The following is a 27091-nucleotide window of genomic DNA, read 5'->3' on the forward strand; positions in this document are numbered from 1 at the left end:
TCAGGAGCTAAATAGCTACTTCCATTTTGCTAAATCATGACAGGTTTTTTTTTTTTAATATTATGACTTAGGTCAGCCTTAAAATTTGCATTTCATTTTTGGAATCTATATAGTTACAGCCTGTAAAACAGTATACACACACATGCATAGTATTAGCCTTAACTAGGTTGGGGGATTTTGACAGTTTATTTTATGTACAACATTTCTTTAATGAAATGATGTTTGAATTTCATGTCTTCAGGGTCCTTGTGTACATGATGAAGAATCTGGCCTCTCTCAGACAGGAATACCTGCACTGAAGGCCCTTTTGTATCACTGCCAGTTCTATGAACATGTGAATCAGATGGCGAAACACTGTTACCTAGGATGTTATATGTTTGATTTGAATTCTTACAAGGAAGACAACCTCAACATAGAAAAAGGTGGTGTAACTGGTAAGCGATGTTAATGTAATCTTGTTGTATTTTAAACCTACTTAAATAACTTCTACTTTTGAGTAACTTACCTCCAATAATTCTTAATAAAAATAGAACTGAAAATATATAAACCATGCACTTAAATATGTTCTGAAGTCAAATTATTACTCTGAAGATTTAAGTAGGTAAGTCACTAGTTTAACATATCTCAGAAACAGTTCTGAGCTGTTACTTACACCTTCAAAAAGTTGTAAATGGAAAAGATGTAATCGGTTCTGCAGAATATTTTCTTGCAAAATACTAGGGGTAGAATTGAACAATTCTACTTTTAACAATTATCACTTTATGACATTCAGTACAATGAAAATTGAGGAAAAAGAAATATATGGACTATTTTTAAGATTCCTGTTTCTTATTGTGTTCAACTTCTAAGCTACATGAGTAGGAATGGACTCTAATATGTTGAATTTAGCTGCTTTCTAAAACACTGAGCTGTAATTTAATTCATACACTGATCAAATTTAATACTCAGTTTGGATTTATTTATTTTTAAACTGTATACCCTTGGAGTATCTCAGATCTAACTTTTATATTGACTAATTTTCTGAACAATATTTCTAAGGCTCACTATGGTGCATTGTGGGAACACACATTCTTGTTCAAATATGTATTATAATCTTAAGTTTCTAAAGCTAGGGAATTTTTCAGAGATCAATTAGTAAAAACTTTCAAGGGATGGACAATTAAATTAATAAGTTCTTTTTTTTGTTTTTTTTTTTGTGAGCCTAAGTTTCTCTGTTACCATCTTTTAAGGCTGCAGATTTAAACAACTCTTTTTAAGTCTGCTTCTGTAGATTTTTTCAATCCAACACGTTTCACTGCTTCCATGGTCTTCTCATTTGTGCCTTTTAGTAGTTCTCTTAGGTGATGTGATATCATATCTAAAAGCAACTCAAACTCTAGGATTGTACAACTTTTCAGTGAGCAATTGAGATACATTTATTCAGGTCATTGAAAAGCAAAGACAGAAAATTTCTTTTCCAGGATCTTTGAAATAATCTATAGTATTTCAAGAATAAGAAACAAATTTTTTGTTTCTTTAAAAAGGAAGAACAGGACCTAAACTCAGTTTTTTTGTGGTTTTCCATATGTATTTTTCTCATATTTTTTCAGGAATATAAAAAACTCCTCTACAAATTTATGTAAAAATAAAATGGTTAGTTCAGTTTAGTAATTAGTAAAGATACATATAGGACTTCTACTTTTGTGGCATTTGCGCTCACAATCTGTGTAATCTAGTGCTTTATTCTTTGTTATTTTCTTTTCTAAATATATGAAAGCTTCAAACCTTATTATTGACATATTTGTGCTATAAAATTGTTGTCACTTTTTATTCTGAAACAAATTTACAAAGTAATTGTGCCTTCATTATATTTATGAATATGGGTTCTCTGTAAACTACTTTCCTTAAAATGCGAATTTGAAGTTTTTGGAAGATAAGGACATCTGTTTATTATGTTTGTGTTATGAGATCCCAGTATCTTCAATGCTTTTGTACTATTGCATTTTAAATAAAACTAAATCTGAACTATTTCAAATAACTAAGGACTATGCAACTGCAGTTTGAGCTAAGTGTAGCTTTTTTCAAACTATTTTATATTGCACTGAAAATATTTTGTTTAATTTCTGTTTATTCAAGGAATTTAATGGATAAGAATTCACAGGTACAATGTATGATAACTTATGTTCTGAGATCTTCAGAAGGATAGCTGTAGTTGGCAGCTTTTTCATTGGAACAATTCTTTGAAAAGCTTGTTATGCTCTCTGCTGATCTTACATTAGTTTTGATTCTTATTTTTTTTTCTTACAGACTTTGATGATTCTCTTAATCTTTGGAAGGCTCCATCCACTCAAAGCAAATCTTCACATTCTCACTCAACATCTGAAACTATGGTAACTTGCAGAGTAATCTATTTATTTTAAATATATAGTTGTTCGTGAAATGCTTTTAAGAAAATTAGCACTCTTACAAATCTTAAAGAAACTCTAGCCAAACACAAAACCTGAAATCAATCAGAAATTAGCCAAAGCTAATTGAAATTTACTCTAAAGTAACTTTAATATGCTGGAAAAACCTTTTATGGTTATTAACCTCAGCAAAAAATAAATAAGATAGCTTACCTTGATTAGCTAAATGCAGTGCTAAATTCTGTAACTTCTCACAGCAAGACATATTCTATAGAGATTACTTTGTAATTGGTTTTATTGACAAAGTACAGACATCTCTATCTCTAGTTGTCGTTTCTGCTGCTTTTATCCACACCGTCCTTTCAGTGTGAACTTGTATTTAAATGACACAGCAACAGAACTGGATCAATCAAAACCACATAAGTACATTGGGTATTCTGTGTCATAATAAACTCTGGATTCTGAAAATACTTTTGTAGAATATAAAAGTGACACAAGTGTTTGCAAGACCCAAAATAGACATGAGAAACATAAAGCAGGTGGTTGCTTGAAAAATTTGGTTCTGACTAGGATGACTGGTGCAAAAAAAGGCTGTAAACATGTGCCTAAAAAAATCCATTTCTTTTAGTTTTATATTCAAAAATGTTTCATTTATGAATAACCATCCAATCTGTTGTGGAAGCCAGAATATCATCACTCTTTTCTGTTAAACAGATGCCCATGCTAATATAACAATGGCTGATAAATTGGAAGATCTTATCTTATTGGCTAAAATAACTATGCCCCGTTTTGCTGTGGAACATGATAAAAATAAAAACAGAAAAGCTAGTATTGAAGTTTTGTTTCAAAACATTTCACAAATATAATTTTCTTAATGTTTTCCTTCTCCATTATAAATGTATTGCAGTCTAGTACTGATACTGTTATCTGGCATGTTTTTAATAATTGAGGAAAAATTATACTCTAGTTTTAAGCAAAAATTTTTATTAATTTTTATTAATAAATGTGATTTTCATTAATCTAAAACACACCCCTCTCAACCCCTTTATTTAAACATAAATATTCAAATTTGAAGATTAAAATAAATAAAAGTGCATGTAAATTAGGAAGTATGTACTATCATGATTGCTGATTAAAAATATTTACATAAGAATCTCAGGTTTTTTAAAAGCGGTTCTTTCTGGATTTCTTTTACTGAATAAATTCAGTGCCACTTGCTTATAGGAGTGAAAGCTGAACAAATTTCATCTTGTTTTGTTCATGTTACTTGAAGGAAAAGTTAAATTTCAGCAATTCTTATCAGGGCTGGGTGTCTGATGTACTTAAAATTGTGCTTGAGTTTTATGAAGAATTGGAGAGTTCGTTTCATTAAATTTCTTCAGTTTCAGTAGTTTAGAAAAACGAAAAGGGAATGAATAATTTTTAATCTACTAGATCAAATTAATATATTATATTTATGTGTGTAAAGTAGCATCATAGTTTAACATAAAGGCTTAGTTCAGCAATTCCATTCAACAGCTGGACAGCTAATTATTAAAAGTGGAAAGCACAGTGTAATACTAAGATACACTCATTTGTATCAGTCTTCCACATAAGGTAGACTTCACACTTGCTAAGGTTATAATCTTAAAGCTAACCGTGAGAGTTTTATAAAAGTTTGTGTTTTGTTTTGTTTTCCTCCTTTCTCTGATACATATCAATATATCACACAAAGACTTTTGATTGTCATTTCTGAAAGTTAATTTGATTTACATTCGTCCTTCATGGACCTTTTCAGCAGCTACAAACTCTTTTATTTTTTATATATTAACTAAGTTTCTTACCTTTAAAAAGTACCAGTGATACCATGACAGATTGTAAGTTTGCAAGCTGGATGGCAAAATGCAGAGGTGTGATGTTCCAGTACCAGTATTTATTAGGAGAAAAAAATGGAGGAATGTAACTTTAACTGAGGCTAATTGCAAACTGTATTTCAGAGGGCAGTTAACTTGTGTGTGTCTAATAAAGTTAGGAAATACTTTTGAAAACTCAAACTTGTCCTGAAATCAGACATTTGTAATTTATTCCTATATAACTTCAAATTTTTGGCTTCAAGTGTGACACAAAGCTTTCATTTTTGATATATAAGTAAAAGAAATACATTCGTGAAGTCAACCAAAAGTTTGTAGAAGTTTGTTTTTAAAATTTGCGTGTTGCTGGCACCGGGAGGATGTCGTTATTCCAAGCCCACAAGATGGCATGCTTTCCCCATCACAGATGAAAGGAATCTGCAGGTCTTATGGAAGGGAAAACATGGTTTTTTGATGCATGGTACAGCTTTTATGACAACAGCCACAAATAGCTGAGAACCAGCAATCAAACCAGGTTGATTTGTGTCTATTAGAAACTCTTCTCTGATATTTTAATATTAGAGAAAAAAAAAATTGTTCTCAGTATGTTCATATCCATTCTTATTCCTAACACACTATTAGTTCTCTCTGCTTTCAGATTTCATATAATCAGTATATTTGAGCTGTCTGATATCAAGAGCTGATTTCACATTGGGTCATGTGACCTTAAGTAAAAATTGCATCTAAATTATTTTTTGGCTTCATCTTTTTTATTCCATCCCCTAATTTTCCCTCAGATTCGCAGAAAGAAAAATAGAGAAAATTAGAAAGGGAGTCAGAGATCTTATAGATACCATAGATAAAATTTTGCTCATTTTATAAAGAGTTGCCGTGTGGGATGAAATCAATGATTCAACATCATGTAAAAAGACAGTAACAGATTTGTCTGTACTCTGTTAATTTATATGCAGTGTATTTTGTGTCTTTAAGATCCCAGTGGATTACAGATTTTTCTCAACTTTGTCTTTATTTTTCTGTGAACTGGAATGTGGATAATGCAAAAAGTCCAATTCTGAGAAGATTAAAAATGTTGGTCTTTTATAGAATTAATAATTTAAACATTAACTCAGGTTATCATTACAGAAGGCAAATCCTTACTCTTATTTTAACCAACATTTGTTTTGTGTTTAGTATATATGATAAGAAACCACCAATCTGCATGGAGATACCAATTTGCTTCCTACTGCATAAATACTCTAGGGCTGTTCTGTGCCCGGGACAGCTTAGCAAAATGAGCAGTTATTTAAAAACTTGAGCTAAAAATGGTGTGGGTTAAAGATCTACAGACATTTCCCAGATAGCTTTAAGTCATGGCTGTTCTTTTCTATGAAATCTTGTTGCTGTTTTATAAAAATGTGTGCTTTATTTTCTGGAACCATGGTTACCAGAGCGCTATACAGTTAAGTGATTTAAACCTTTGAAAAGAGAACTGAATAGAATTAATCACTGCAAGCCTATTAAAGCAATGCCAGAGGGATTTTTGTACTAGAGGTTAAGAAAAGACTTTTTATTCCTATCTAGTAGATAAATGGCAAAACCCTCGCATTTCTCCTGTGTTTCCACTCTGACAATTTTTGTATTCTTTTGAATTAGTTCTAATCTGCAGTCGTCATCTCCCTCTCCACACACATGAACCTTTTCCCCTATTAAACCCTCTTCCAAAGTCTCACTGTTAAGCAACACAATGCCTCATTGCTCCCAGAAACAATATGGTGGCTGTAGTAAATATCCTTTACTAGGTACTATGTCCCAGACTCCCAGTTCATCCTTATCAAAGGTGATTTATAAAAGTAGTAATATCTTTTTTTTTTTTCCTGGAAGACAGAAGTGTGTGGAAACAACTTCATTGTGTTGCTCTGTGTTTTCTGTTAAGATAGCAGAAAATTTATGGTTTTAACCTATTTCCCACTGTGAAGCAATTACCAATAAATGTTCCATCAGTGCAGGAAGCTGATATTTTTCTAACCAGATAAAGCTTTTACTGATTTCTTTTTAATTTATTTTTTTAACATAACTAAGAACTTGGTTTTATTTCCTTGCCCAAAGTGTTTAAACAGTTGTAGAAGATAAAGAATTGTTGTGCAATGTAGCTGATACTATTTACTAATATGTGAAAGCTTGTATAGTTCATAATAATATCTGTAAGATGACTCACAGTATAGTTATAATTCCTTTTAGGGCTTTACTTCTTTTAAAAGGACCATATGGACTGTTAAAAGCTATGTTTTGGGATATTACTATTTAAGGAAAAGAGTTATGGTTTTTCTCACCTATGAGAATGCTTGGAATTGAAGTACAGTGCTGAATAAATGCAGAATTTACCATGTGTCAAGCTCAATTGGTTTAATATAAAAAATAGATTTTAATAATTATTTAAATTAGCAAGCATAAAACTTTAAATACCTTATTTCAATAGGCAAACATGGGTTTTATTTGTATAATCAAAATAGAATTTGAATTTCAATTGCTCACTACAGTTAGCATTTTGCTAACAAGAAAATTATTTAGCCAAGCATTGTCCTAGTATTTATGTGACCCAAGCTCTATGTGAATCCTGGGTTTTGGACACACCTCCCAAATTTTACTGTAGATTGTTTTCTGTGTTACAATAACCTCCTGACTTTTTTGGGGGAACAACTGCAGGCTTGAGGAGAAAGATTCAAGACTGTAGGAGGAATAATAGTGGGAGACCAGAGGAAAATGGGGGAGAGAAGGGAGTTAAAACACGCGGGTTAAAAGTAAGAAGGGAGTAATCTATGATTTCCTTCTCTCCACCCTTTTTGTCAGTTAAGTCACTTTTTACATTTCCTTAGGTAAAAAAATATTCCAACTGTTATTCTAACAAAACTTAGAAGAAAAAAACCAAACCTCTGAAATATTTCAGTCTTCCTTAGAAAGCTCACTGTGAGGAAAAGTCTAATAACATTCTTCTTCAAGCTGTAACTGTGTTGGGATTTCATTGGGTTCCCCAACATTCTGTATTCTTTGCACCGTAAAGTGACACGCTTCAAGAAAATTATCTGATGTGAATTGTCCGTCTAGAAAATAAAAACTGGAAGTGAAAAGTGACTTGACATGATAGATACTTGTCCCATGCTCTGAAACAGGCCACAGGTCTTACAGTTAAAAAAGCACATAATTTAGCTGGAGACTCTAGATCTTCTGATCTAAAGCTTGTGGTTTTAAACACAGTAGCAAGAGCGTTAAGAACTTTTGAAAGCATGCAAAATTCATAATGTGGATGATGTACAATTGGTAGGAGGAGCATGGTAGTAGTATGACCTTAAAGTTATCTACTGTCATGTGAATATCTCATGTCTTCATTATGAAATCAGTAAATATAAAGATCACAGGATTAAGGTTAAGAGAAGTACCCAGAGTTAGAATGACTTTGCGACATCAACTCTGACTGATGACAAATGTGCTTGTGATATTTTTGTCTGAGTGTGTTCTGGTACAAATGGACAAGTGCTCATGTTCTCAGTAGAGCAAATAGTCCATGAAAAATTTGACTTTAAATGCTTCAGAGTAATGTCTTTCTATCTTTATCCAAATGTAGGTTGAGTCAATTATATGGATGAAAAAGAAGGATGAAGAGGAGGAATTTCCAGTGACATGGACATTGATCAGTTTTTAACTGAAATGTTTCAGGCTGTTCATATTGCACATCTTTCAGTAGTTTCAATTACTGGATGTTTATTATATACACACATACACACAGTGGACGAAATTTAATCAAATTCTTTTGAACAGTAATACTTACACCGGTTTTTGTTTTATGAGTTTGTGGGTTATGGTAGGTTGTTCACTCATTCCAAGCAGAGTATAAATAGAAGACTAGTCTATAAAAGCTGGACTCCATTAGTTTCATTTTTATGGCTTTCATAGATTCTGTCTGCATCACCATCATTGGGGAGTGTTACTGAGCTTCAGGCAACAGTTCCAACAAGTTCACCCAGTTTTATTCCTGAAGCTGTAGTTGATCGACTTATGGCACAAGGTAGGTCAAGCTTGAGTTGTGTATATAATGATGAATACAATGTATTAGCCTACCCCTATTTCAGTATTTTCCATGCTGTACATTTGTACAGCTTGCATATTGCTGGAACAATCATTGGTGCTTCCTGTGGTTGTTTTAGAAGACAAACATTAAAAACGTCCTCTAAAATGAAATAAGGTGAAATACATTTGACAGAAATAAGTGAAGATTGTTGGTATTGGTTGAAATGTAACTCAAGATTTAGGTTCTATTCCTGGCATCTAGTCACTCTTTCAAAACAATCAATCGTGGTAAAGCTGTCATATACATACATGCACACACAAGTGCACACACACACACGCAGATGTATATATAATTCTCTTTGTATGTAGAAAGATAAAAATAAACATAATGAAAAAAATAACATATAAAATCATAATAACATATAAAATCATGTATATAGAGAGAACTATGTGCAAATATAAAATACTTTTCTGTTAAGGAATGAGAATTTTTGTCTGTTCAAATTTATTGTTTGTCTTTAACAATTATTAGTGTGTGGTAGAGGGAACAGAACTATTCAGAACTATTTTCTGTGTCTGATTTCTTTGGGTTTGGTTTTTTTCATTCATTCCAGAATATACAGTTTAAATACAGAGATAACTTGAATGTTTTATGAAAAATAAGAAGAAATTTGTTTTATGTAATTGCTGTAATTTAATCATCTGTGGTTTTTTTTTTTGTTTTTGTTTGTTTGTTTGTTTATTTTTTCAATTAAACACACTCTAGGTCAGAGTGATACAACCATCACAGAATCTCCAACTCAACATGCTTCTCCCATGTCTGCTGCTCTGTCTAAAAAGCGTGGTGTAGTCACACCTGCCCTTTTGTCAGCTGTTTGCAGCCTTCTTCACAATCTGCTTGTTGTCATGCCAAAAGATACTGGAATTGCTCTTCAGCAAGCACATTCACTAACAGCTCTCAGCAGGTATGAGATCAATAACTGTTAAGCTATAAACAGGGTATAGCAATAGAGATTCAAATGACATCTACTTGTGTTTCTTACCTCAGCTGTTAAACATATTGATCACTTCTTGCTTCTGAGGTGTTTAGAAATGCGTTTTTTAAAAAATACAATCGACGAAAGAAAAGAATCATGATTATTTATTTTTTTCACAGAATAGGGAGCCACATTGGTGATTCAATTTGTGGTGTCTGTCTTCTACAGGACAACTGTGATCCTCTCATAATGTTCTAGGTTTTTGTCTAGATGACCATTTAGTCATCCTTTTTGGACGGGTAATTTTTAGTAAAGCAATACATAATATAGTCACATATTTGGAATTGCAGATCATTTCAATTGAATTGTATGAAATATTTTGAAGATGAGCCAAGAACTCTCACATTAAAAGAGGGTAAATAACACTGGCCAAATTTGGGAAAGTATGGATGATAAATCCTGGTGTTCTGCTTCTTTTAAAAGAAGGAACTACTTCAAAATAGTCTTCAAATTGTATTTCATGTTTCCACTTCTACCATAAAGAATTCTTTCATCTGTAGAAGGTGTTTGGGAGTCCTGAAGTGAAGCATGAAAAATTAGTTTAGTTTTTTTGCAAAGGTTTTCAAGAGCTTTTGTAGTTGCTCTTCCTAGTGCAAATAATGGAAAAAATGAAACAAACCCAAACAAACAAACTCCCAGGAACTCTGGTTTGAATGAAGTTTATATTATATCAGAGGTGTTTATTCTTCTAGAGAAAAGAAAATAAGCAATCAAATAGAAACAATTGATTTTTGCCAGTACAGTAACAGCTATTGGAATTTATATTAGTCTAACTATTTTGAAACAACTTAACTGCTGTTATAGTTACTATTGCACTAGAGTTTCTTAAAATGGTGGGATTTACCAATAAGTGCTTCTTATTTTATTTTTACTGTTTATTTATATTGTTCTCTTCTATGGAATGTTAAGTTAGTAGGATGTTTAACTGTTATCTGTATTTCTAACCAACTTTATTTTATTTTAGTCTTGTAAATGCTAATCTGGTTGAGAGATGTATCGTGGAACTGAAAGCTCCATTGGGTCATCCATGTCATAGAGAACATGTAAAAGCTCAGGTTAGAGAAGCATTTACTTTCTAATTTTTTGAAGTTATGAAATTAATTATGTTAGCATAATCTATATCATTAACTTAGTCCAGACATGCTGCTATAGGCTACACTCATGTGAATCTCTGCACTTTTGTCAAGGCTTAAGTGAAAATAAACCATTTTATTCAACATAGAATAATTCTTTTCTGTATTAGAACTATGTTAGAACCATCAAACTGAAAATGAGTTGTGTTTTGAAAATATAAATTGAGTTTAGCCATTAAAGAAATTATATAATAGAATTTCTTTGTATGGTATTGAGGTACGAGCCAGGTACAGTTACTGACACATACACTGCAACAAAACTGGCTGCTTTGCTTTGTCTCCGATCCTGCAGACGCTTGGAAATTTTTTCGAAATTTTGATGTATGCAAACCATATAGGGCTACTGCTGATAGAACTGCTTTTTTATCACATTTAGTTCTGTATATACAATATATAGAACATACTGTTTCATGGCACAGCACCCTTTTATAGCTTCTGCTGCTCTGGATTCAGATATACTTTGAAGAAAATTACTCCTGTAATTAAAGAAAGGTGTTTTCTGCAGAAATCTTTCGAGAATAAATAAATATGTCAGGAGTAATTTTTCCCGAAACTTCAAATTGAACTTCTGTTTTCAGGAAATATGCACGTATGTCTCAATATTAATGACCATTTTTATATTTTTGTTTGTGAGCTTCCAAGGAATATGCTGCTGTACACGTAGCGAGAGTCATAACTTTCTCACAGGAAACCTTTGTCACTAGAAAATTGATTCCATGCGTGTGTTTCCAAACTAAGGATTCTGTTTCATCTTCAACAGTAAAAATTAAGAGAACACTTTTTTAATTTATGTCCTATTATTTATCTTAAAGTGACATATATTCGCTCAAAATATTATGAATCAATTGACATAACGTGAATAAATTTAAAATAACGTGGCAGATGTAAATATGTGGCTTTATTTCATATCTTTCTATAAATATTTAACAGGTCATAATACTACTTCAATACTTGTCATCTGTGTCCAGGCTTCTAAAATCATGTTTGTTGGTGGACTCTCAGCTTGTAATCCAGAATGAACTGTTGAAACCTCTCTTGGAAAATACCTTCAGGATTCTCACCATACGCCCCAAAGATGGGTTAGGTAATGAAGTACTTTGTTTCCAGTATAACCAGAATGAAGTACTTTGTTTCCAGTATAGCCAGGTCTTCATTTATGGACCTCCTTCATGTAGATTGACACTTGCTGTCAGGCTTAGCTTTCCAGGTTTGTGCACATTTGTAAATGCATTGATTTTCTGTGTTGTCTTTGCAGATACTGAGTTAACATCTGTACTTCGTGAAACATGGGCAGACTGTTTCAGCCTTCTAGCTACGTTATTGTGGAAAAGTGGCCAGATATCTTTTCCATCTGTCACAGCAGCCCTTGCAAATCATTGTACAGCAGTAATTGGTAATGACTATTCCCGGATAGATTTTAACCTAGCAACTAATAAAACAAACAATAGAAAAGAGAGTCATTCCTGTTTAGATGCTATTAAGTAATGACCAATGAGATATCCAGAATGAAAGCCAAATGTGTCCAGAGCTTGACTGACTTGTTTCGTTAACTGAATTTTTATAACTCTTTCTAGTATCATCAGACAAATTTTTGAACAGCCAGATAAATTCAGAAATTTTCTTTGCATGTGTGGGTTAGTGATTTTATTTGTAAACCTTTGTAAACTTATTTGTAAAGCCAAATGTGGTATTTGTGAAATGATCCATTAGCACTTTATTTTTCCCTATTTTTTTTTTTAGTATCTTGCATAAAATGAAAGCAAAGTTTTGAGGGGAGGTAAGAGACATAGGAATTCAAGATTATTATACAGGGGTTTATTTGTTTCTTTGTTTTTTAATTATTCTTACATTGGTTACTTGCATAGTCAGGCAAGATTCTGTGACATGTTTTAATATTGAGGTATGAGCATAGTCCAGACAAGCTTGTGATTTTAACCAGGTGCATGTTAAGTGATTTAATGAATCCAAATCCAATTGTACATAAAGCAGCTGATAGATACTGTTGGTTTTATAATGTAAGCCATTGAATAAAGTGAGGAGAGTTCAGAAAATTGTTGAACAAATGAGTGATTTGAGTGAAATGGAAATTACTTTTTTTGTTTTATAGTCAAATCAATGCAGAGCAATTAATTCATTCAAACCTTATGAAACTCAAACTTTTCTTTCTTAGATTTTTTTAAAGACTTACTAGATGCATAGATTTTGTAGTATTCCTTGTGCAGTGTATGGGTATTACTACCTCTTGGCTCACACACTTTATTTGATAAGTCTTTCTGAGTTCCAAAGCACTCGAGCTTTATTCATAATGAAATGTAAAAATTTTTTGTTTTTTTGTTAAACCTTTCAGATACCATTTCTGATTGTATTCATCTGTCTACCACATATCCTGCTTTATATGTGGCTAGTTTACAGTTCCTCTCTGTCCTTTTGAATGAAGAAGGAAGAAGACAGCTCCAAGATAAACCACGCGTATGTCAGAATCCAACTATTAGCTTTCTTCTGGAGCACATTGAAGGATGCCAGGCATCAGTAACTCAACTTACTGAATTAATTATTCAGGTATTTGAAATTTGACATTTTAAAATACAAAATTTTTGCATTTTTTGTATTTCATTAAAAAAGAATATGTAGTTACCTAATGAAAAATCAATTGTTTCCAGTTATAAACCAAGACATCTTTAATTTGAGACATCTATTACACTCATTTTTGAAATTCATGTAATAAGATAGAAGAATTGCAAAGAAGCAACTTCTAGGAAGTGCCTTGCAAGGCAATTATGCTGCAACAATATGGTGTGAAATCCTACACAGAGAAGATGATACATAGATAGAACATCTCTGGCCAAATGCCAATGCACTTTTTTCCTCAATTTTCCAAACATGTAATCATGTTTTTAAGGTTTGAGACGTAGATATTCCCATTAACAACTGCCTTTGTAAAATTTTTTTAACAAAATGAATCATTAAGCCTTCTAATTCATTCCATGATAGCATAAGATCAGTGTTGTTGTATTTAATGTATTTTCTGACCTAGTTTTAAATTCGCCAGGTAGCATATTTTTGCTAATTCTTGTAAGAACTTGTTGCCCAGCATAATCTATATTGGTGACAAGATGGTTTTTTTCTTAAATACTTATTCTGAATGTTCTGTCTTGATAAATGTAATCTCACTATTCTTATTTATACTTCTATACACTACCCTCAAAGATTCATTTACCTCCTTTGTATTTGCATCCTTCACTTATTTATGAATTGTTAAAATGTCTTCCATTACTTAGTAATACACAAAGTTACATGTGCAGTTTGTCACTGTAACAATAATAGTGAGCCGTGATTCAAAGTGTAGTGTTTGTCTGAAAGATGCACATTTCATATAATGTAGTTTATGATTTCTAATGTTCTGGACTCATTGTCTTGCAACTATTTTGTTTAATAAGTATCTTAGTACTATTTTGCTATGTAAAACACAATTTATTTGACATTTATTCATGCATATTGGATGGCGTGACCAAAATAATACTCTGTTAGTATAATTTCATCTCCTCTCTTCCTATGGGTGCTGAACTCTTGTAGAATAACCTTACTCCTACCAAGACTTGACCTGATCTAGCTTACATCTGTCACACACACTGTGTTCTTTTGCTGCTGTGTTGCAGCACTGTGGCTCTATAGCCTCTAAACAGAGATTTCACAATGTAAAAACAATTGTAGTCTAAATGTAAATTTCTTTTTTTGTTGGTTATAAATGCAGAACCCAGTCCATGCTTTGGTGCTTTAATTTGGTGTCAGTTGTCCTTATCAGTGAGCTATTGTTTTTTTTTCAAATTATCAACTTACTAGTCCTTATTCCTTGACCTTTTCACTCCTGGTTGCAGTGAACCCTTCAGTAAATGATAACCCTAGAGCACACATTGATATTTTATTGCATATTAAAATTTGAAAATTTTCTTAGGCCATTAATACATGATGTAAGTAGGGGTAAAATCTGTGAGGTCTTATGGATAGGTACTCATAAGATTTCTGTCTGAAGTATAAAGTTTTTCTTAAGATGATGTATTTTTGGCTAACTTTAAAATATGTTTTTCTTTTTACTATGATCCAGCAACTGTTCTTATTTTACTGTATTCTTCTGATTACGATGCATGCCATTTGCCATTTTATTGGATGTCAGTATTGGCATGATATTTTAGAGGAAATTGCTAGATGGAAAAAATTCTCTAGTGGATCATATATGAAGCACAGACAGCTCCTTGTCTTTCAACTATCTTTTTGTATGACTCCAGATAAATATTCTTTTGAAAACACCGAGATTATACTTATGTTATTAGAAAAGGTTTGATACTTACAAAGGCCTCACAAAAATAAGACAAACTACTATTTTGCAGTGTTTAGAAGAGTATCTAAAATAATTATCAGTGATACTTTTATTCTCAGGAATTTCACTGTATTTAATGTCTCTTCTTCATCATTGTGTTGAAGGAAAATGAGATTGCACCAAAGGCACATCAATGAATTGTCTGCAATAGCAGACTTTGAATATTAGGAAAAGTCTGGAATGCCTGGGCTGAGAACCTAGGTAGAATGTTAAGAAAAAAGTAAGAGGAGTGGGCTTGTAAGCAAAAAAAGAAAAATTTAATTAAAAAAAAAAAATTAATTACAAAAAATAATGAAACACTTTAATGCAGACTGTCTATAAACATGGATATTTATAAAAAGAACTCCATATAGGAATGTAGTGATGAATCATCCAAATGAAAATGTAGACTATGACAACCTATTTATAGATATGACTACTATTTTTAATATGTCACTTCATTTCGGTAATGAAATTGCATTTTTTTGTAGGTCTGTGAAAGAAAATCTTCAAAGGATGTGCTGAAAGAAGTTGCTACAAATGCACTGCTGTCTTTGTTAGCTGTCAGTAAAAATGCCCAGAAATGTGCTTTGGAAGGTGAGCATTTCAAAATGTATGTTAAATGATTTGCGAATCAAATGCTCGCAGGTGTTTTACGTATTATCTTTAAATCATAACGGTTTTTGTCAAAGCAAAAGACCTAGGTTTCAGTGGCAGGTTTTTTTTCAGATTTTTATTATGAAATCTTTTTAATAGTTAAAAATTTTTAGCTGAGAATAAAATATTATGTTATAGCCAGTCTGAAAACTTGTGGTGAAGTCACAGCTCTGTGTTAGAGTGAGAAGAGTCCCGTGAGCTTTTACCACTAATGGCATGTTCATCCATTTGAAACTGGAGATTTTTTATTGACAGTATCTTCCATTTCTTGTTTTATGCTATGCCGGTACTTTTGTAGGTGAAAGTATGGCTTGTGTTCTCAGTTCTGGCTGTACCTAGACAAAAAGAGATTTCTTTTTCTCAACTTTGTTCTTCCCTGCCTTTTTGTTTATTTAGTCCCATTTTGCAGTTTAAGTAGGACCTTCTTCCCTTGCTATGCAATTGCAATATCTTTCATGCCTAAGTTTACAGTAGTAAACCAACTTCTAACCAAATGCTTTTTGTGCCCTCTAGAATACAGCGGAGAGTACTTAATTTGCATTTCTCATGTATCATGCGTTTAATACCTTTTGGTTAGTCCAAGTTCATTTTATCTTGGGTACTTTCTTGTTCCTTATATCTCCCAGTTGTTTTTTTTTCTGCTTTTTAAACCTACACTACATTGAAGTAGATAGCCTAGGCATATCTATTGAATGTCTGATCCCAATAGTAGCAGAAAACACTGAACTTCAAATCCTGTGCTTTCTGCTCTTTCTCAGTGTATTGGTGCTGTACTCAACCCTTACTTCAATTAGGGTCCTTCTGTTGATGACCTACTAGGTCATCGAAGATATGACTTCCTGTGAAGGCACTTCCACTGCAGGAAGTGCATCATGTTCTGTGCTTGAGAAGTCTTCAAGTCATCCTCGCTGTCATGCAACACAGATCTTAGAGAAAGAGGAATAGGACTTCTGGGGTTCAAACCAATGTCCTTAAGACACCTGTAGCTCTAACATCATCTGTTCAGCTCTTAAGGACTACTTTAAGTTAAAAATGCAAAGTCTTGCACCTCAAAAGGAACAACCACTTACAGCAGTAGAGGCTGACTGGAGAGCTGAAACAGGCCCGGTAAGCAGCAAGCTGAATGTGAGAAGACTTAACAGCATCCTGGGCTGTATTAACAGGAACACAGCCAGCAGATCAAGGGGAAAGGATTACCTTTCCTCTGCTTACCTCTTGTTACACTAAATCTAGAACAGTGCATCCAGTTTTGGCCTAGTACAAGAAATGTCAACAAACTGGAGTGAGTTCAGCCGAGCGCCACCAAGGTGATTGTGTCCACTTGTCCTTAGATGAAAGGCTGAAGGAACTATGTTCAACTTGGAGAAAATAAGGTTTTGGGAGGACATAATAGCGGTCTTCTCATACCTATGAGATTTTGAAGAAGATAGAGCCAGGTTTGTCACAGCAGTGCATGGTGAAGGAGGATGAGAGAGAATGGGCATAAATTGAAACTTGAGGGTCAGATTGCCTGTAAGTAAACCTTTGAAGGCAGTAAAGCAGTGGCTAGACATAGTGTGCATTCTCTGTCTTTGGACGTTGTCAAGACCCAACTGGATAAGGCTGCATCACCATCATCATTGTGAAAAATTTCTTCCTCATATCTAGTCTAATTCTGCTCTCTCGTAATTTAATATGATTACCCCTTATCCTATTGCAACAGGCCCTGCTAAAATGTTTGTCCCCATCTTTTATACGCTCCTTTTAAGTACTGGAAGACTGCAATCAGATCTCCTTGGAGCCTTCTCTTCTCCAGGCTGAACAATGCCAACTCTCTCAGCCTGTCCTCATAGATCTATTACATCCCTCCCATCATTATTGTGATCCTCTTCTGGACTCACTCCAACAGGACCTTTCTGTGCCGGGGCCCCCACAGCTGGATGCAGAACTCCAGGTGGGCTCTCACCAGAGAGGAGTAGAGGGGCAGAATCCCCTCCCTCAGCCTGCTGGCCATGTTGCTTTTGATGCAGCTCATGATGCATTTGTCCTTCTAGACTCTTAAGTGCACATTTCCAAGTCACGTCCAGCTTTTCATCCACCAACAGCCCCAATTCCTTCTTAGCAAGGCTGCTCTCAATCCCTTTATTCCCCAACCTGTATTGATACTTGGGATTGCCCCAACCCAAGTCCAGCACCTTGCACATCACCTTGTTGAACATAATGAGGTTTATCTGGACCCACTTCTTGAGCTTGTCCAGGTCCCTCTAGATGACATCCCATTCCTCAGGCATGTCAATCACACCACTCAACTACATGTCATCTGAAAACTTTCTGAGAGTGCACTCAATCCCACTATATTATGGTGAATACATTAAACAGTACCGACCCCAACATGGACCCCCGAGGGACACCACTTGTCACCAGTCTCCATCTGGACTTTGAGCCATTGACTCCTACCCTCTGAGTGAGCATCTAACCAACTCGGCCACCGTGCAGTCCACCTGTCGATTACATAACTCTCCATTTTGCACTTTGAGTCACCTGAACAATTGCTTTCCTTTGTCCCACCTTACGTGCAGCAAATCTGCTGTTATTAGGGAAGGGCTGGGTAATACAAATGGGTGCCCTAACCTCTTGAAGCTTCACTCTTCTAAGCAGCATCATTGAAAATATCCTGAAGAGTTATGACTTGTTATCCTCTTTTTCTCAAATCATCTTCCTCTCTCAATCTTACCAGTCCTTCCTTTTGGCATTCCTCTCATGGGACTGTGTTGCAAGAGGACTCAAATGTATTCTGGCTTCTCGAGATCATTCAACTGGATGCACTTGATCTCAGAAACTGTTAGTTACTTCCTGATATCAAGAAGATAACAACAAGATCATTGCCAGAAAGATATTTTGTGTTTCTTAAAATGTTTTTGAATGTGAATGTAATTATAAATGTTACTGGTTTTTGTCTTCCAGCTGACCTGATAGACGGCTGTATAGAAAACATGAAGCACATTCACGCACAGCTGAACTTGGATTCCCTAAAGCCTGGGAAAGCACAGAGAAAAAAGGTAGCTATAAAAGCCAGAAGACTGATATGATAAGGCACTTCCCAGCTCTCTTTCATTTGGTTTGTTTTTTCTTTCTTGAGGAAGATACTGATTGTATCTGTCACGGATGAGACAACTTGTAGTGGATCTGGACACTGGAGCTTCTGTAAGGTCTTACTAGGTCTCAACTTCCTTTTCCAACATGGAGATGACTGCTACTTCAGGAATGTCAGGCAGAAAATCACATCAGTTCATACTGTGCAGCTGTTCTGTCTTGGGTGTTTGCTGGATAAAGCCCCTGGGCATGTACTGGTGTTTTTCTCCATGCATCTCTCTAGCCCTTAGGATCTCCTTGCAGGGTTCTTCCTTTAGCCAGGATCTTCATGTTCTTCTTTTTTTTTTGTTTTCTTTGTTTCAGAGACAATTCCTTTTCAGGAATCCTTCTTTTTGCACCAGCTTTTCTTTCTGGAACTCCAAGCTCCTGTTTACCGTAACTTAATCTATGTGCAAAGTACAACACACAATCAGCCTCTGAGTTACTGGTTTTGTCTCAGTCTCATGTCTTTTCATTAATTGGAGGATTCAGGACTTTCCACTTTTAGTCCAGGTTATCAGAATTAGCTCATTTTGGATGAAGTCAGCAACTAGAAGGCTTCTGATTGAGGGGTAAAAGTTCAGTTTCAGACATTCGCTTACATACACAAACATCCTTTTGTAATCTGTCAGTGCTTGTAATTTATGATGTTTAACCTTACAGCAATATCAGAGTACTGTACTGTTTTCAAACATAGTTGGACTTTCAGCCATGACTTCATGGTTCTATCCAATCCAACTAATTTTTCCCATCTTGTTTCCACAATAATAATTTTTGTTTTTCTCAAGTGTTCTTTCTCATTGTCTTTCAACCAGTGCTAGCCATTTTGTTTTTATCTATTCCCGTGTCAGTCAATCTCCCTCCCATCCCAAAACCAGTTTCAGTCTGCTTATGAATGTAAATCATAGGTTTTTTTACTTTCCCCCTTCTTCTATTATCTGGCTTCCAATTGTACTTTTTATTCTGTTCGTCTTCAAACTTGGTCTAGGCATCTCAGTTTCTTCTCATCAGACTCAATTGTCCCTGGTTTTAACTTCTTGTCATTTTTTTTTTTAATGTCACACTTGCGGTCCTTCTGCCGCCTGCACTCCTAGTTTCTTTTCTCCATTCACAATCTTTTTATTTAGCCTTTTTTTTTTAACTTCCTTCCAATTATTCCAGACTGTCATATCACCCAACTCTTCCTTACCACATCTAGATATGTCTTTCCATCATACAACAGTTTCATAAGATTTGTGTTGCAATCTGGTTATTTTCTGCCACTTTCATCTAAGAGAATTATTAAAATACAGGCAGTAACCTCTGCTGTCAAGTTTGATATCTTGTCCACTCCCACATAAAGCAGAAATTGCAGAAAACATCTTCCTGCAGAGTATTTCTGCATATCTTGAGCTCAGTAGTATTTTTCTGAGGTTTTGACACAGACATTAGCCCTGATATGTGAGAGTGTGGAACTGTGTTTTAAAACAATGAACTCTTAAAAAAATTTAAGTTTGACCCTGACATTTGAAGGCTACAATATTTTTTCTTTAGAGCTGCTAAACATATTTATTATCCCTTCTTCAAGGGTTGGAGGCTGAAAGGTGTCCTGCCCTGGATATGTCTTGTAAAGTTGAAGTCAGCTAGTTCTTTGTATTTTTTTGGGGTGAGAAGAGGGAAGCTGGGGACATTTGCTCCTCTGTTAAACACAGAAGGAATTTAAAACTTGAAAGAAATTAGAGGAAAGAAGCCTCTGAGAAAGGTCAGAAAGACTTTTTAATTCAAAGAATTAAAAATTCTTTGAAAGATTTGCAAGACTTTGTGGCAGATTTCCCTGCTGAGCTGGGACTGTAGGTTGCTACTTCGCATGTAAGCGTATGTAAGCATCATATGTAGTGCATAATGACAAAGAGTTTCATGTGAAGGAAACTGAGACATTGCTTTCATAGTAGACTTAGCTGATCATTCACAAAACTGCCCCTTGGCCCACTTCAAGGCACAACTCTCAAAAAGAAGTGATGAGAGCTTCTTTTCTTTTTTTTCTTTCTCTTTTTTTTCTTTTAACTGTTGAGAAAAATGTGTTTGACCTAGCTTCATTCTCAGGGCAACTGATGTGTTTTAGCTGATAATCCTTTTCTTTCACAATAATTAGTGTGATGCTAACCAAGAGCATGGAAAGTATTTACAAATAGCCAAGCTTTCGAAAAAAGCCCTTAAAATAGGATCTTAGTAAAAATCAAGATATCCTAAAACAAGTAAATACAACAGTGCCATCAGCACAATCCATAACTTTTTCAGCCTCATAGAACATTATACATTAAATAGGAGTTATAGCTTGTGGCATTTTAGAGTTATTATATTTATTAACTAAATTAATACACAGAAAATTCCTTGAAATAATGTCTTGGAGATAGTATTTTATTTGGCTAAAAGTGAGACAAACCAGTTATAAAATGTATTTGTAATGATGACTTGTATGTTTTTTCTTTATCTACTATACCTGACTTTCATTAACCTTTGGGGGATAGACTGTTACTTCATTTCTAAATGTCATCAACTGTGCATGTTATGATTTATAAGCATACATTATTGCTTCACCTTGTCTGAGATTAAGCATAAATCCTATTTTACATTTTTGTTCCTTTATAAGGCAGAAATAGTATGCTGTGGTGAAGAGGCTTGTTGGAATTTGATCATCTTTCATAAGTGTTTTACTGTGTCAACCTTATAGAAGTTAGGTCAGTGATCATTAGCCTCCAGCATCACAGCTCTATCATGAAGATGGATTTTTTGTTTACTTGTATACTTTAATCTCAGTATAGTACCTCACTGTCCAATGGTCTGTATTTATCTTCGTGATATTCTTATCAGGTTGGAAGCTATTAAGGATGGGAGGCTAAGACCCTGGGAATATAAGGATGGATTGGTCTGACCAAATGTAGAGATCTGCAAGACAGAGTTAGTTTAACCTTGTTTTTATCCGAGGAAAAAGAAAGGTACTTCTCAGGAGTGATTCATTTGACTTGTTTTAGATGTCTTTAGGATGGAACCAATTCTTGGAAATGTTCCCACCCATTCTTCATTAATTGTAAGAGAAATGGAGCTGATGTCTGCATTTGGTCAGATTGGTGCCCCTAGAAATAGTCTCTGTGGGTTATAAGAGAGATGAGGATGACTCTAAGTAACTTGTTATAAATGTCTTTAGTAAATATGAGATGAATCCTACCTGAGATCAGAAGAAAACTGTGGAAGAGATGTGACCCAAATGTTAATGCCTTAGATTTGCACTTCTCCTTAGAAATCTCTTTCTTCCTTGTACAAAACTCATTCTGGTCCTATGTTGACAATCTTCAATTATTTTTCTCTGGATAGGAGGAGAACCTTCTCAAGGATTTAAGGTGTTCTATGCAGCTCCTCAGGAATTGTCTCTTTCAAAATGAAGAATGCAAAGTAAGTATTCTTATACTGAAGTAATGTGAGCACATTCAGTTAGCTAATGAAGATAATTTTTTTTCTACTTTGAAGCTATTTTCAAGCTGGCTAAATTTAAGTTTAATATTAATAGCAGGAAATGCTTCAAATTTCACTATTATTCCCAGTTTCCAAGAATATTTCATACATGCATTAGGAACTCGATGGTCTTATTGAAACATCATCTCCCAGTGGTTTCAGATGGCTATTATCTTTTATATCCACTTCTGTTTTGCTTAATTAAATAATTCTAATTTTCAAAGCATATCATATGAGAAAGGAATGTGGAGAAAAGTGTGGGGCCACCGGAAAGGCACATAGAAATAGCTTCAGATCTTGGAAAGTGGTTTCCTCTCCTTATTCCTCTCTCCTTATTTTCTTTTCCTTTCTGAAAGACAAAAAAACCCAAAAGAAAACAAAAAAAACCCCAACTCAAACAAACAAAACTAAACAAAAAACAAACCCTAAATAATAATTTGCCATTTACTTTTCTTTATCTGAGTTAAATTGCACTAATCTTCCACAACACAGTTTTGTTTCCATCTTGATTTTTTAAAAATAATTTTCTTGCTCAGAATCTTGAATTTCTTCTTTTCATTTCACATTCTTTATCTTTTTCTCTGTTCTTCTCAAATTCTTTTCAACTTCAGTTCTGCCTAGCTGTTTTTTCCATGGGGAAAATACTAGATTACCTTTTCTCATTTTGTCCTCTATTCTTTCTGATCACTGTTCTTGCTCTTTCTTATTGCCAATACCATTCACATATTTATTTTCATTTTCTCTTTCACAGTTTAATTTGTCTTGGCATCATGTTACTTGTGCTATTTATACAACTTGTTCTACTTTTAGCACATACATTAGTGGAACCACAAGATTTCCTGATTTTCCAGAAGTACCCCTTTTCTAGGGCATGTATTAGCATTCCTTTTGTATAGAGAACACCTGTTTCTGAATAAGCAATTTAATTATCCCTAAGATCCCCGTAACTTGGTTGTGCCATAATCTCAGCTAAGATTATTATGGAATGTTTTTCTTGTTTTGATCAGGACCTGCAGAGACAATTGCTTGGAGAAGATAAGGAGGTTTCTGTTGATAACTGAAGATTTCTATCATTTGCTCTGTACACAACTGCATTTTTCTATTTCCATGCTTTTTGAGTTCCAATAATTACTTTAGTTGGAGTTGAATAAAACTATAGAATAGAGAGCTCTTGAACAATCACAGTTGGAATGAATAAGTCTTTACTTTTGTTTGCATGTCTCTCAGTAATTGAAAACATGCAGGTTTTCGCTTGCATAGAGTTAATTTCATTGGTGTTGAAATGAAGGTGTCAGTTCTCTGTACAATCTTTTAAACCATAAGATAAAACATAAAGATAACACAACATAAGATTACAATATGCTTTTCTCACTACACTTCATTTTTAAAGTATTTAAGAGTATAGTAGTTTAAATTCTTTCTCATGTTTTTGCAGGTGGCAGCGCTCAAAACTCATCTCGTTCCTGTTCTTCATTCACTATGGCCATGGTTTTTAACTGATGACTCCTCAATGCAAATAGGTCTGCATCTGCTTTGTGTCTACACTGCAAACTATCCTGCAGGTATGAGAGTCACTTTGTGATGTAAAACATAAAAATATTTTTTCCAGAATAATTAAGATGGAAACCATAATAAAAGTAAAAGAAAGTTTACTACTACCATAAGAGGAAAGTATAAAAGTGTTGGTTCAATGAAGTCTATCAAGAGTTTTGATTTTAATACATTCAAGACTTTTATTCAGATCCTGTTTCAGAGTGTTGGATTTAGCAAGACTACAACTGTACTAAAGGATTAAGTAGCATTTAATTCAAACCATTATGTTTGAAGGTTTCACTGAATGTCCTACAAAGCTGAATAGTTATGTTATAGAAGTACTACTCTAGGAATTCTTTGATAGAGAATAGCGTATGAGTACATTACTTCACTCCTTATTGAGAACATTCTAGTTTTAAAATAGTCAATATTAAATTTAATATTTTGTATTAAATTTCTTCCATTTATTTATGCCTTCGACTCAGTAGCTTGCATTCGTATATTTTTCATAAGGATTTTCTTGTTCATTTGAGCAAACTTATCTGTTATTTCCATTGATAATTATCCCCACTACTAGAAACCTGATCCTTTTTCTAGTATGGATTTTTCTTATTCCATATCCTGGTTATTTACTCAGAAAATGTTTTGCTAGTGCCTTGAAGAGACATGTAAGTGTCTGTTCATTTCTCCTTGTCAAGATACAATAAAAGAGTTAGCAAGGTTAAAATATATTAACTGAAAAGTCTCTTGAGCTTTTTTCACTCTTTTTTTTTAAGTTAATGTCTCCAGACCTAAATGATCTTGCAATGGCTTTTTTTTTCACAAAGAATTTTTTTTTAATATGGACTGAAGAAAGCTCAAATGTCTATTAGTCAACCACAGGGTATAAAATTTAAATATAGTGTCGTGTCAACGTGGGAGAAATCAAGCTGAAGTTCTGATGGTCTTTCTTGTTTCTTAACACTGAGTGACTCTAGACTGCATTTTTTTTTCTTGCTGATAAGAGCAAGTGTTCTCTGATCAATCATGTTTTTTCTTTCTGTTCAGAATAGCTGGTTTATGAGGTATCCCAAATCTACCTACTCTGAACTGGTTAACCCCTTCTCCTCAGTGTAGTCAAAGAAATGCATGTAGATATTTGTAACAGTTAAACACTGTCTCATTTTTGTTTACTTTTGCCATGGCAGAAGTTAACCTTTGTTGCAGATAGCAAATGCCACTAGACAAAAAGGTTTATATCTATATTTGTGCATAAGCATCAGGCAGGTAACATAGTTGTTCCCTGCTGCTGTGTTAATTTGAGCTTGTAGCTCTATAGCCCAGATTTGTGCATGCTGCTGTTGTACAGTGTAATGACAGGTGCAGACAGTGCTTTTATTTCTCAGAAAAAATATACTAAAAAACTTATATTAGTCCTTTCAGATTATACAGAGACATCTGTTTTCTAAACCATTTTCAGAGGATCCCTTCAGATTCTGTTGCCAAATAATTGTATAATGCCTTAAATGCAATGTTCCAGTTTTTAAAGAGACACTCTGAGGCGGAGCAATGGCTTCTATTTAACAGCAGAATCGCCTCTTAGATTTTGGAACAATAGAGCAGTAGACGCCTATTCCAGTAAACCGCCACATTCAGGCAGGTTTCTATTTAAAGTATGTCCCATTTACTTCATTGTGGTTCAAAGAAAAAATACGTAACAAATCCTTTCAAAAATTCCATCTCAACTTTAAGCTGCTGGATGCTCTTTCTATAGGTTTTTCTTTTGAATATGTATCTGCATTTCTAATATGATGTTTCATTGCTTTAAGGTTGTACTTCACTTTGTTGGACCAGTGGTGGACAATCATCACTTCTGTCTGCACGAGGTGCAGCTGGCAATTCATTAATGCATAACATCTTGAGATTGGCTTCCCAAGTGTCAAATGATAACAGCCCAGTTCAGCAGGTGGTCTTTTGTCTAATTTCTAACCTTGCTCTGTCTCATGACTGTAGAGGCATTATTCAGAAGGTAAGTAAATAATATTCTTGATTTTAGCAATGTGATGGTTGCAGTTTCGTTTTTAATAAATGCTTGTCTTTCAATATGGAGTGTCCTGTGATCATATAGAAATGCTTCTGCAGGAATCAAAACCATTTTGTCTTCTCAGTTAGTTGTGTTACCGTTCCCTACAAGCAGCCTGAAATTCATAGTCTGGACAGATGCAACCTTTTATAACCTCTCAGTTTCACTGGGGTGTAAAATTTTTAAAACCCATATATATAGTAGCAATCACTATTGGATCATGAAAGTGAACATGCGGTAGAACAAACTGCACGTGAGTAAACAAGAAATTAAATGTTGTATTAATCGTTAGGTATACTGTGTGAAACATAATCTTTATAGAAGTTTTAGGGAAGATGTCCTACATGTCAGTAGTTGGATGTTAGATAGAAATCTATTCTTGTTACACAAGTGTATGTAGTGTCTTATTATTTTTTAATTTGTATACAGAATGATCCTTTCTCTGTTTTATCAAATGTTATTTGAAAAATCTGTTTCTCTTAAACTTTGATAATTTGAATTAATTCAACACCTTGGGAAAAGAAGTCAGACCATGTTGAAAGTCAGCCATGTAGTGACATAAGATGAACTAACACAAAAGAAATTAAAAAAAGTTATTTATCTTTAGCATATTTTATAGTAATTTAATAATTACAACCATTTCTTTCAATCTCTTTTGACAATGTTCTGTGTATGGACCTGTTAGAAAATGCAGGGAGAAATATGATCTTTTTGTGATGCTAATTATGTAAAACCTAATCATAAAGTTGGAAAATGGCTCATATTCAAACTTTTTGATAGAGATAAAGAATTTGAGATCTTTTCTGTAGCAACTGTTATGTTCTGTGAATTGTTCTTGCTTTTGCTCTCTTCAGAGTTTCACTTTAGTGTGTTAGTCTTTGTTCTCTCTCCTGAGCTCTCCTTTCATAAGTGTAAGCAATGCTGAATAACTAATTCCATCTGTGAAAACTAAATTACCAATATTATATTCATGTGAAGAAAACAACGAGTTTGTATGGTGGGTTGTTTGCTTTTGACCAGATGCTTGTATATATTGTCAAGGTTCAATGAGATGGGGAATTTATCATCAGTGAGATCAAGGACTTTATCATCACAGGAATTTGTTAGAACATCTCCCTCTTGTAACATGGTGATAGATTTTCACCTGCTCAGAATCTCCTTAAAGTGGAGACAAACCCTGAGATAGAACTTCATTGATATGACACACAGTTTTTCTTCAAATCTTGCAAAAAAAAAAAAGGATATTCCTCTGGCTGTCGGTGAAGGGAGGAGTGGTGCTGTAGGTCCTTATGAGTCACTTCCAACTTGAGATGTTATTAACATTTCCTAATAACACATGCAATAATAAATAAGAAATCAAGAATACATTATCTGAGTAGTGCAGTGATTCACTTAAAATGTTTCTAGCTTATTTTTGGGCAGCAATGCTAAGTGCAAAAC

General features: G+C 34.1%; 1 protein-coding gene across 1 annotated transcript in view; it reads left to right on the forward strand.

Annotated features, from left to right (window-relative positions):
* RTTN (rotatin) overlaps nucleotides 1-27091 on the forward strand; it is an 80516-nt gene that overhangs the window by 46460 nt on the left and 6965 nt on the right. The window contains exons 33-45 of the mRNA XM_027746061.2: nucleotides 242-434; nucleotides 2287-2369; nucleotides 8162-8273; nucleotides 9042-9240; nucleotides 10277-10367; nucleotides 11376-11529; nucleotides 11701-11838; nucleotides 12793-13004; nucleotides 15291-15396; nucleotides 18400-18494; nucleotides 21919-21996; nucleotides 23492-23618; nucleotides 25398-25597. Of these exons, the coding sequence (XP_027601862.2) occupies nucleotides 242-434; nucleotides 2287-2369; nucleotides 8162-8273; nucleotides 9042-9240; nucleotides 10277-10367; nucleotides 11376-11529; nucleotides 11701-11838; nucleotides 12793-13004; nucleotides 15291-15396; nucleotides 18400-18494; nucleotides 21919-21996; nucleotides 23492-23618; nucleotides 25398-25597 (1788 nt within the window). The remainder of the gene's footprint in view (nucleotides 1-241; nucleotides 435-2286; nucleotides 2370-8161; nucleotides 8274-9041; nucleotides 9241-10276; nucleotides 10368-11375; nucleotides 11530-11700; nucleotides 11839-12792; nucleotides 13005-15290; nucleotides 15397-18399; nucleotides 18495-21918; nucleotides 21997-23491; nucleotides 23619-25397; nucleotides 25598-27091) is intronic.

This window comes from Pipra filicauda, unplaced genomic scaffold (assembly GCF_003945595.2).
Source record: "Pipra filicauda isolate LSUMZ 115617 unplaced genomic scaffold, ASM394559v2 scaffold61_size3293851_pilon, whole genome shotgun sequence".
NCBI classification, from domain to species: domain Eukaryota; kingdom Metazoa; phylum Chordata; class Aves; order Passeriformes; family Pipridae; genus Pipra; species Pipra filicauda.